The 11,980-nt window shown below is 40.3% G+C and overlaps 1 protein-coding gene across 3 annotated transcripts in view; it reads right to left on the bottom strand.

Annotated features, from left to right (window-relative positions):
* ctdspla (CTD (carboxy-terminal domain, RNA polymerase II, polypeptide A) small phosphatase-like a) overlaps positions 1-11,980 on the bottom strand; it is a 44,413-nt gene that overhangs the window by 2,988 nt on the left and 29,445 nt on the right. For all 3 annotated transcript variants that reach the window (XM_017453799.3, XM_017453798.3, XM_047150302.2), the window contains 4 exons: positions 6,765-6,866; positions 2,157-2,213; positions 551-643; positions 54-239 (listed from right to left, as the gene is read on the bottom strand). In XM_017453799.3, coding sequence (XP_017309288.1) covers positions 54-239; positions 551-643; positions 2,157-2,213; positions 6,765-6,866 — 438 coding nt within the window. The remainder of the gene's footprint in view (positions 1-53; positions 240-550; positions 644-2,156; positions 2,214-6,764; positions 6,867-11,980) is intronic.

Genomic DNA, 11,980 nt, shown 5'->3' with positions numbered 1-11,980 from the left:
CTGTTCGAACACAGATGACATTTCTGATTGGTAGGATTCAGGCTGAGACATACAGCGTTCTCCGGGTGGAAGATATACGAGGCCGGCGAGTTGTCCACTATGATCACTTTGCTGAGTTGTCGGCCCAGCCGGCTGAGGTCTTTGACGTAGTTCCCTCGGTGGAACACGCAGGATTCCCTGAAGAGGCGCGCACGAAATACTCCCCACTGATCCAACAGATCTGCCACGGGGTCAGCATACTACACACACACACACACACACACACACACACACACACAAGCTCTAGTTTTTACATTTCTTATGTTACTTATGCATGCATATATCGTCTAAATGCAGAATTTTGTCATTGTTTTGGAGAATGCTAGCTTATAGATAACCTTAAGACAAACATATTCATACTAAAAGCCACAAAATATCAATTTTGATTTCATGGGGACTTCTCGTGGCCCGTAATTAGTAGCAACGGCAGCAAAGAGATCACACTGCATATATTCTGTGTTCGTTACGTCCTCTCCTGAGGTGTGTATGTGTGTTAATTAGCTAAGCTTACCTTAGCTAAGCTGGCTGTGAAGAGCACACATTCGAACAGTTCACCCATCTTCTGCAGAAACTCGTCCACATGAGGTCTCTTCAACACATAGACCTGCCGGCAAAACATGCAACACAACTGCTGTTCAGCAACACGCATGGACGTTTACACTCGGATACACTCTTCTTCTTTCCTCTCGTGCACAAGATGTTTAGTCGCTGCAACCCAGCACAAGTAATCGAGAACAGGCCGAGCCGGATACACAGAGCCTATCCTGGATTACTTGAACCAGGTAACAGCCATCGACACGACATTGACGAGACATGGTGCAGGAGGCGGTTCTCGTGTAATGTATGTCTCACTTACTGACTCGCTTACAAAACTGTCTGAATCTGCTGACATGTCTTTATAACCCTCCTCTAATTCCTCCTACATGCTTCCATATACGATAAAGTAAATCCAACAGCAGAACAGAAAATGAAACTTTTAAAGACATATATGAATTACATTTAAGATACTACTACATATTTGTCTTAAAACGCTTAATAACAACAACCCAGAATACTAACACCATCGCATATGCTAGTAAATAGTATTGCAAACTATTAGCAAAGACATTAAAATCAGCCTTTCTCCATTTAAATCTATTGAAATATTTAATGTAGAATAATAAATAGCTTAATATGTCTTTAATGGTACAGAATATTCATTAAAATGCCAGGATACCAGGATAAACATACGAGATATGCTAATTAAACCACCCTATTTTCTCAGAAATCCCTAGCTAGTCTAGTCGGCTAGCTAAGTGTTAATAAGCTAGCTCACGTTTGTCATATTTGAACACGAGACTTGATTTTATAGCAATATTCTAAGCAATTTATTTATTAGTAACCCAACTTAAGCAAGATATACCACCAAAATCATGCTCCTGTTCATCATTAATGTTAGCGAAGTTAGCTTGCTAGGTTATTTTAGTCATTTCTGAGGCTAAAAGATGGAGAATCATGTAAAGTTTTTTTTTTGTATTTGAATTGGGCAGTTTATGGTAATAAAGGATTTCACATGCTTGTTTTTAATACTGTGCATTACTAGATTTAATGTTATAATTCAAAACAAAGCACTAATTCGGTCTCTGTGTTCAGTACCAGGGCTGGGCAATATATCGATATAATATCAATATCGTGATAAATGATTACATGATACATTTTTCTGAGATATCGTTGGTATGGTGTATTTTTTTAATACATTTTTAATATTTACAAATTAATTGGTAATTAAGAGATGCCTCTGCCTTTAAAGGCATTAAAGAAAAGTATCGTCAAACTCAGTTTATCTACATTTTACTACTGTTTTGCAGACAGTTTGTTAGCTAAATTATATACCGCAATATGCATCATGTATCATAGAAATGTCCTCAAGTATTTCCCAGCCCTATACAGTAGTTACAGTTAGTTAGTTAGAGTTACATATATATATACTATATATATATAGTTTATATTATATATCACTTGTAAGGGCGCTTGTAAGGGCGCCTTCGTGTACTCTACACCGCACTGTGTTACAATCGATAACCACAGGATCATCTCTTGACATTCTCTGGTGCTCGCGCTGACAGACTTCGCATTACCTGATGGACTGTTCCATCGATTTCCACAGGAACGATGAAATCTGCATTGCTGATTGGCTGCGGGAGCAGAACACAGACATACAGTTTAAAATCACTGGCAAAACAGATAGAGAAGCAGACATCGTGGTAACGATGTCCTGAAAAGCTGGGTCTATATCAGATTAACATTTAACATATTTCCCGATCGGTTACATTTCTATATTGTATGCCGTTAATCGCTGTCATGTTAAAAGGATGTTGACAACTGACATCAGCCGATACCCACGGTTCAAATATTAGTATCAAATCAAAATGGAAAATACACGCAAGCTTCTAACATATACGTTAAAATCTACAAACAGCACCAGCAATATTCGGAATCTACCATCACGCTATATCCTTTTTCCATGCAAATTCTAAACCTGGTACGATTTTCTCTTTCATCTTCACTAAGTGCACTAATTTCAATGTTAAGTAACCTGTTTCACGCCACATTTCACGCCACAGTGACATTTCTGAAAGTTGATGCGATTACGAGAGCGAGGATTTTAAGTCTGAGTGTTTAAGTGGCCAAATTAATAGAGAGAGAGAGAGAGAGAGAGAGAGAGAGTTCAGTGTGATGCCCGCTTAACTATTTAACAATGATCTTTGATGTAAAAGCAAGCTTCGTGCAAATATGCTCAAAGAACAACACGTGAAATGACAAAATGTCCAGTAGGGGGCGCATGCGCTCCACGCAGCGTATACACAAGGACTTTCTGAAATTTCACCTTCCAAGAAATTCCAACCTAAAACAGGACATTCCTCATTTCCGGATGTTGTTTGTCAATTATCAAAACACGCATTCTTGTACAATTTGTGCTTCAAACGTCCTGCGAAATATCTCCGATAAATTCACGAGTATGAGAGTCATAAAGCCATGATACTCTGGCTAATCGTTCACACTCGGATTAAGTCAAGTCAGTGTATTTGAATTATTTCTGCCCTTTCATCAAACGCACTGAGCAAACAAACACTTCAATTAATCCATTTTCTTACAGGCTTCTCCACTTCTCTGCATTGATTTCTCTCTCTGAACTGCATGTTTGTTTCTCCACTTGACCTTCAAGTGAGCAGGCACAAAATCAACTTCTTATGTGGCCCTCAACAGGCAATTAGAGTCAGCAAGACCAGACCACATCTCGCACACTTCAGTTGATGGTGGGGGGGTGGGGGGTGTGGCGCTATTTTTGTGGGGACATGGCTGTATAAATTGTACCCTCACGTGGCTGTGCAGTACAGTACGTCTCAGGGACACGCCCTTTGGGTACAGTCCTCTGTACTCTTTCATGTAATGTGTGTGGGTGGCAGAATGGGTGTATTTGTACATGTGCTGTGTGTGTGTGTGAGGGCGCGAGTAAGCATGTGTGTGCGCACAAAGGCATGCATCCCTCGCTCCTTCCCTTTCTCCGGGCCTCTCTCTTTTAGCCAGCACCTCCCTTCTCTTTCCTAAGCAACGAGACGAGCTGCCAGGCAGACATTTTGAAGGACACACTGCTATTAGACAAAGAACTTTACTTTCACTCACATCCTCTCGAAAGTCACTATAAACAGTACAACAGAACAGTGTTCTGTGTGTATGTGTGTATCTTTGTGTGGCCAGTGTTCTGTATAATGTTCTTTATAATCAGTGAGGAGTGTGTGTGTTTACATGTCTCTGCGTGAATATTTGCGTGCTTGCTTGAACTCATAAACATGAGACACTTTCGCCTACTTCCTGCTTTCGCCCCAAGTAAGCGCAGGCGCACATCTCTCGCTCTTTCTCACGCTTTATTTCGGTCGCTTTTACTCACACGTTTGTACCACTGACCGGCCACTTTAATAGAAACACCTGTAAGCCTGCTCATGTAATTATCCAATCAGCCAATCACGTGACAACGCACGTGAAAAGTTGGTTTGAGGATTTCAGAAACTGTTGATCTCTTGGGGTTTCCACGCAGAACAGTCTATAAAGTTTCTTTAAAAAAAAACCCTTCCAGTGAGCGGCAGTTTTGCGCCTTGTTCATAAGAGAGGGCAGAGGAGAATGGGCAGACTGGTTTGAGATGGACAGGAAGGGTATGGCAACTCAAATAAGCACTCTTTACAACCGCGGTGAGCAGAAAAGCATTTCCGAATGCACAATACTTCAAAACCTAATCTAAGACCACATCAGGACAGCTGATGACTGGAAAAACACTGTCCTTTTCTGTTTATATACAGTAAATGGTAAATGGTGCACTTATATAGCGCTTTTATCCAAAGCACTTTACACTGTGTCTCACTCACCCATTCACACACACACCAATAGTAGCAGAGCTGCCATGCAAGGCGCTAACTTACCCTCGGGAGCAACTTGGGGTTCAGTGTCTTGCCCAAGGACACTTTGGCATGTGGAGTCACGTGGGCCGAGAATCGAACCGCCAACCCTACGATTAGTGGACAACCCGCTCTACCACCTGACCCACAGCCGCCAGTATATGAGTGTATAAGAGAAAAGTGTCTCATGTATACAGGTTACAGGTTTTTGAAAAGGTCTTAATGTGTGTGTGTGTGTGTGTGTGTGTGTGTGTGTGTGTGCGCATGTGCATGTATGTGTAAGTGCAGAAGATGCACGAGCTCCGTAGTGAAATAGGTCACTGGGGTGAGCAGGTGCCTCCTGACGAGAACCTTTTTTAGGCCCCATACAGGCAGTAAATCTCAGCAGAGGATTTCATTCAGCTGGGAGTTTTAATCTCACGCTGAGTGCTAAACACACAACGTCTTCTGCGACCGAGCCTCGGAGCACTCCGCGGATTAGGACTGAATGTGAAATATTTTACTGTAGCGCTCAGTCTTGAGCTCATAGCTTGCATTCCATATCGAATACATCTGAGTGCACGAGTTTGCATCCGCTATGGGGGGAAAAGGAGAAATGGATCTCTGTTTTACAATTTATCTACTGTATAGTAAATCTCTGAGAAGTTCTCCGTATCCATTTAGTGAAATTTATATCATTTAACTTCAAATAAATAAATAAATAAATAACTATCATTACCTTAGGATACACTGCTTGACTATTTTTGTTAGTTATGATAATGAAGAAACATTAAACACACTAAAGGTCTTGATAAAAAATGCCACTTTGTCCTTAGGGTACGCAAACATTTGCACTTGATTTTGCTTTAATACATGTTTTTGTAATAATGTGTGATCATCAGTGATGATTATGCAAGCTCCTTGTGGAAGAACATTTTATATTGCTGGTTGTGCAGATTCATCTCATAACATTCAGAAAGAATTCAGGGCTGCGTCCCAAACCGCAAAAAGTGGTAAAATAGGAAAGTATTGCTAAACAGGAATGACAAACAGTAATGTATTGACAAACTGGTTAGTATAATAGTATCTCAGTATCTCAGAGACAAATATGACTGAGACAGTTACAGAACGGTCAGCGAAGTAAATTGAATCAAATCTCAACGCACCTCTGAAAACGATAAATGCAAACTAGCCTAGTGCACAGAACAAAAATATCACATCCGATCGCTTTTGATGTGTGTATTTTGATGACCTTATTTGTGTGATTACCTCCATATATGTTATTATATCATTTCTGTATTTTATTCTTCAGCTTGTCTAAAACATTAACCCAAAACTAAAACAAACAAAACAAATGCACAAATGCCTCACTCAGTACTGTTTTACAGTGCACAAATGCCTCACTGTTTTAGTCGCATTATCGACGTGTATTACAGACATGTACACACCTTAATCACACTATTAACGTCGTGTGGGAGTTTTCACTGCATTTTGCGACAGGACAAGTACACACATGGCAGTGCTCAATCGTTTGGCGGCAAACAAGAGAGCACGGATGTGTCCGAAACCGCGTACATGCCTAGGAGAAATAAATGTATCTCGGGTACTATGTAGTAGGTAAATACGCAGTTTGGGACGCAGCCCATTGCTTCAAGCAGTCGTCTATTTGCACGTATAGCATGACAAATAATTAACTGCACTTAAAGCTTTCGTAAAATTAAAAATAAAAACACCCAAAACTGTATACGGTACCATAACGAAGACCTACTGTGTGTCGATACGTGAAATTCCGGAGGGACGTCGGACGGCGCGACGCGGGGACATAATGACGTGCGACGTTAATCGATCTATGTTCTATGACATGTAAAACCTGAACATGAAAGGAATATTCTAAACACGACTCAGGTAAACACCTTAATCAGAATATTGTCTTATTCAGAATAAGGTCAATAATTAGATTACTGCTGTCCATGTAAACGTAGTCATTGTGAGTTCTCTAACTAAACAATTTGAGTAATGATACAAATACCACAAGTAGGACTAGCTTCCGACCAGCTTGGAGAACAAATAAGTATCTTACCTGCTCTCATAAAAATGCTAAAACAACATCATCTCCCTCACTGCCCTGCCTGTCACCACTTCTTTCATGCCTAAAATTAGGGCTGTCATAACAAGACTAATTTATTCTGGCCATCCTTGTGTCCACTTCACGTAGGATTATATGGAAAATCTGAGCTGGATGTTTAGGTAAAAGGGCCTAGTGTGAAATGTCTAGACAAAATACCTCATGATGAGGTAAAGAGACCGTGATGTACCTTAAAGGAGCTGTGTACCAGGGTCTCGTCAAGGTCGATCACCACGCAGTTCTTGCCGTAGTCCGTGATGCTAACATCAGGTAGGAGGTATTTGGCTGGAGACTGAGGAGATGATTCGAAGCGTACAGGACCCCAAGGACAGCGGAATGAAAAGGAAGAGACAGAAGAGGAGAAAAACAGTGATTTGTGAGGGAGAATGAATCAAAGTTAATGCCATTACTGAAGGAGATCTGAGTGGTGTTCAAATTGAAGGCTGTCCACCGTGCAAACCATGACAGCTTTATAGCTTTCGTTTCAGACCCAGGTCGATCTTGACATTGGTCTGCTGTTACCTGCTGTGATTTTTCCGTGACTCGAGAGGCTAATCAAGAACATTATGACAATGGTGTTCCCACAACATTTACCTCCTTTGCCAAGTCATGGTGATTAACCACAATCTGGATGTATAATTAAGAAGGATAGTGAACATGGGCGCAAGAGAGTGAGAGAGAAACATGACACCTAGCTCTAACGTGAGGATGTCCTCTGGTATGAAAAGCACACAGATGGCTTCACCTGAGGGGGTGAACACACACAGACACACACGCATATTTGTTCTCTCACTCTATTACCATGGTGGAAAGTAACAAACTTTTCGTTACAGTACTTGAGGACATGGTTCTCTATAACGCTACTTTTTTGCATATAATTAAATCAAATCTCGTTATGATTAATTCTTTTCGTTTCTTTTTTTCTTTTTTACATTTTTTATCAACAATCCGAAGTAAAAAAAAAAATTAAATACAATGGGCCTCATTTATCATTTATATAAGTGTTAAATGAGTACACCACACTGAACAAAAATTTTTCTGAACTAAAAGGCTGATTTCCTTCATACTCGCGTGTGTATGTTGATCACTGGTAAAGTGCAAAGTGCATTCCCAACACAGCCGATTTGCATGCAGTGACGCCCACAAAACTCCATAAAAGGTAAAGTGCACAGAGGGCTCGGCGCACGAAATGAACGATCAGAGTAAAGTCTGAAAAACAGAATTGGAAGCCATTTTGACTCACTTCTATGCCTGTAAAAATATTTCATAATGTATAATATTAATAATAACAAGCCGAGTCATTTATCCATGGCTTACGGCTATGCGCAGACAGACCTGTCTGTCCTCCATTTATACGGCGCCATTTCTTTTGTCATAATTGAATAATTCGTTTTAATTACCTGAATTTATGGGTTTGCGTTGGCTCATTTTTTCTTCTCCATTTTTTATATTCTTTAATGGTACTCTTAGTCCCGCACTTCTATAAGTCACTCTGGATAAGGGCGTCGGCTAAACGCTGCCAGCTAAACATAACAAAAATTAGTAATTTAAACATATAGTCTAGATATAAAAGTGCAGTAATTATATGATTTGAAGTCGACCAAGTCAGGCTTTACATTAGTTAGTCTTCTTATGCAAAAATTTACACACACTCGGGAGCACTCAGGAGGAGGATACGAACGTTTTCGCTGAATTGACGGGATTTTCATGGATGTCAAAATTTTTTGTATAAACGCCCATATGAAAAATTTACACATAAATCCATCTGTATCCAGTTTGATAAATGAGGCCCGACTACGCCAAGTCAAGCGCGAAGTGGTTAGTAGCAATGTCTGAGACAGTGGAGACAAATGAGCCCACTTTATCTTCAATATTAAAAAGGCAAAACCCTTGCAGGTATTAGCATTTTACAACTCAAGATCCAATCTACACAAACAACATTTTATACAGGTTCAAATTAGCTGGGTCAAAAGTTAAACGAGTAAAAAAGTCATTTGTAAAGCAATTACTCGAGAATTTTTTTCACCATATGACTTATTTACTTTTACTTGAGTCAAATGAATTATTACTAGCGGTAATCTTACTCAAGGACGCATGTCTTGTAGTCTGTCTAACAGCGAGCACGATGTATATAATGCTGAATTATTTGCATCTACATCACAGATGTTGAAGTTATTTATGCAGCGTGTGGGTATAATATAATAGTAGAGGCTTGAAGTGTGTCTCTGTGTGTCTGTATTTGTATACAGAAGTACATCATTGTGTGTAAGAAGCAATGGCAATGAAGGACGAACTGCATGCTGTGTGATGTATCTGTGCCAGCGATGCTGACCGTGGGGGGTCCTTATCCAACACATTCAATAATTAGCATACCAGCTTTAACTCAAGACATGTTTAAGCCTGATATCTACACAAAATGAGTTTATATCAATTGTCAAACATGACTAGTTCTGTCCATTTTTGCTTGTAGTGTGTTGTCCACTATAGTCTTACTTTACACTACTGTCTTTTGGTTATTCATGGGGATTTGAATACAAATACTAATGACTAAAAATGACTGATTATCTTTTCAACACTCCTTGGTCAATTTGTAAGCCCAATCGATTCAATCAATATCAAGATCCAACTACGTTGCATAAAGATGAATGAACGATTTTGAACGCTACTGTATTTGTGTATATAAATCACCTGAATACCTTCTCATGTGTGCGTACATATGCCAAGACCTTCAACAAGGTCACAAAGTGTCTGTAGCAGATGGGGGCATGGCTTGGCGTGGGTATGTACTAGAAGGAAGGTGTTTCCCTTCAGCCCCAGCAGTCTGACGTTCTCATCACTATCACCTGTGTCTCGTTTCACCCTGATTAGCACCTCTATATATACACATTCTAGTTCGTAAGCACCTCAATGTCAAGCATTCGCTGTTGTTGTGTTTGTGCGTTGCTGTTCGTACCATGGTCTCGCTCGTACCGAGTCTGCATGTTTTTCCATGTATCTCATATTATATTGCACAGGTTTTTGGTTTTGGTTCTTGTTTTCACTGTATTTGCAGTTTGTCTGCACATTCTACAGTAAAAATCTACACGTGCATTTGCCGCCTCCACAAATCCTTGACGCTGAGCTACGTATATTTATGTGATTGTTCTGTCTAGCTCTCTTTCTAGGTTATACCCAAACAGAAATTGATGAGCGAGCCGGAATCCGTCCAGTCGTTCTGTTTCGGAAATGTTTTTGTCCCAAACAATATGCTCACATGCGCACTCATCCTGGGTCTACTCAGATCTCTGAGTGGTTTCTCCAGTGTTTCTGTGAAGTTTAAAGTCCAATGAGAACACAAAAACTTTTGTGACTTGCTTTACAACCGGTTTAACATTCACCATTCACATGTTTCTAGTAATATTTACAGCTTTACAAACCTGAGCCTTCGTATCCCTTGACATTTACGTGACCTTGACATTTACTGCAGCGCCGGTAAACAGATTGCCATTAATACCCTCGGCTAAACGATGTTAACATGACGTTTATTCAGTCGTCCTCGTGGTTTCTCTTGCACATTCCGTACAGAATACAGATGGAGGATTGCATAAATAGCAGGCAGTTGTCCTTATTTGATATCAAACTGCTGCATCATTATTTTGTCAAGCATCATTAGTTATAAATACAAAATATGAGAACCATCTGGTTGACATTTATCTCTTGTTAGTACACAAGCAGTTAGTTTCTTTTTCCTCGAGCAAGAGAGCGATCTGAGGGAAACCGCTGTCCAAATTCCATTACAAAACGCAGAAGTCATGCAAATCAAATCAATAACATGGCTTGCACAGGCTGGCATATTTTTTTTTTTTAAACAAAAAAACAAAAACAAATCTGAGCTGTTGCTTAGAATTGAGATGCTGGCATAAAGTATGAGAAATAACAACAACAACAAAAAAAAAAACCCACCTAAGAAAATGCTGTGGTGCGTATATGATTGGTCAGAGAACTGAAATTCCCAAGATTTACTATTGAATTCCGCTCTTCTCGTCTTTTATGTAATTGATTATTATTTCTGAGTCATTTCTGGCCCAGAAAAAGAGCTTATGTTATTCTTTATGCTTTAGCATATTGGTTAGCACGTTTGCTTCACACCTCCAGGGTCGGGGGTTCGATTCCCACCGTGGCCCTGTGTGTGTGGAGTTTTCATGTTCTCCCCGTGCTGTGGGGTTTCCTCCGTGTACTCCGGTTTCCTCCCCCAGTCCAAAGACATGCATGGTAGGTTGATGTCTAAAGTGTCCGTAGTGTATGAATGGGTGCGTGAATGTGTGTGATTGTTGCCCTGCGATGGATTGGCACCCTGTCCTTGTGTACCTCGCCTTGTGTCCAATGCTCCCTGGGATCTAGGCCTTCTGTTGTAGACACACCCAACGTATAGTCCAGAGGTTGATGGCAAACCAAACAATATAGCAAGGATGTAGCAAAGCATGGAGGAATTCGCTCCTAACACGAATATAAGGTTGCTGCATGATGCACAGTCAAATAGTCGTATTCAGGGATCTTCTATCTGTGACCATTAGGCTCTCTGAGGCAGGAGACTGACACTACATTCATACTAGTAAGCGATAAGTCATACATGTGTTGCTTGTAGTTTATCTCTCGTGTTACTCTCGTCACTTGTTTTTTCAGTTCTGATGAGAAGCAGTAGTATAGCTTCTAAAGCTAACACAAAGTAAATGACACATGCACTAGTCTGAAAATTGCTTGTCTGATTTATGCTGCAAGCTAGACTTTGTACTGTACTTGCTCTGTTGGCAGATTAGCAGTGATCTCTGCTACGTACATCCTTCCAAGCTATATTTATCTTCATAATGTATCTAGACACATTTACCGAGAGGTTGAGTGAACTTATTACAAATAGAAACTAAACTTGCGAATGGGGAACTAAAGAAACATCGGACCACACAGTGAGAAACACAGGACTGGTTCTTGGAATTAGTGGATTTGTCACTTTACCGCCTCATGCTTAATTTGTGTAGAACTGAGAATGAATTCTCGCTTTGTCTCTTGCTAGTGTAAACATCACTGGAGGAACTCTTAACTGCTCACTGCATGTTCGGCTACATGTTAAAGACGGTAGCTAGACTTTTGCGTATGCTCAATGAAAAAAAAAAAAAAAATCTTATGGAAGGATAAAAATCTTCTACGAAGAAAACATTAATGGGCTCCCAAGTGGCTCAACAGAAAAGCGTTTGCCCTATTGTGCATTTGGCAAACTCTCTCTCTCTCCTGTCAATCACAGTGACACCGTCAATCACGTCTGTCTGTGAGCTCATGTATGTGGAAAAAGGTGGATAGCGCTTTCCTCTGAGTGTGTTACGCTGTGTCATGAGCAGCAGTTTGAAAAGATAGAAGGAAGCAAATGTTAGCTTT

Source organism: Ictalurus punctatus, chromosome 23 (genome assembly GCF_001660625.3).
Source record: "Ictalurus punctatus breed USDA103 chromosome 23, Coco_2.0, whole genome shotgun sequence".
NCBI lineage: Eukaryota > Metazoa > Chordata > Actinopteri > Siluriformes > Ictaluridae > Ictalurus > Ictalurus punctatus.
Note: the sequence above shows the minus strand (reverse complement) of the source record. Positions and strands in the feature narration are given on the sequence as shown.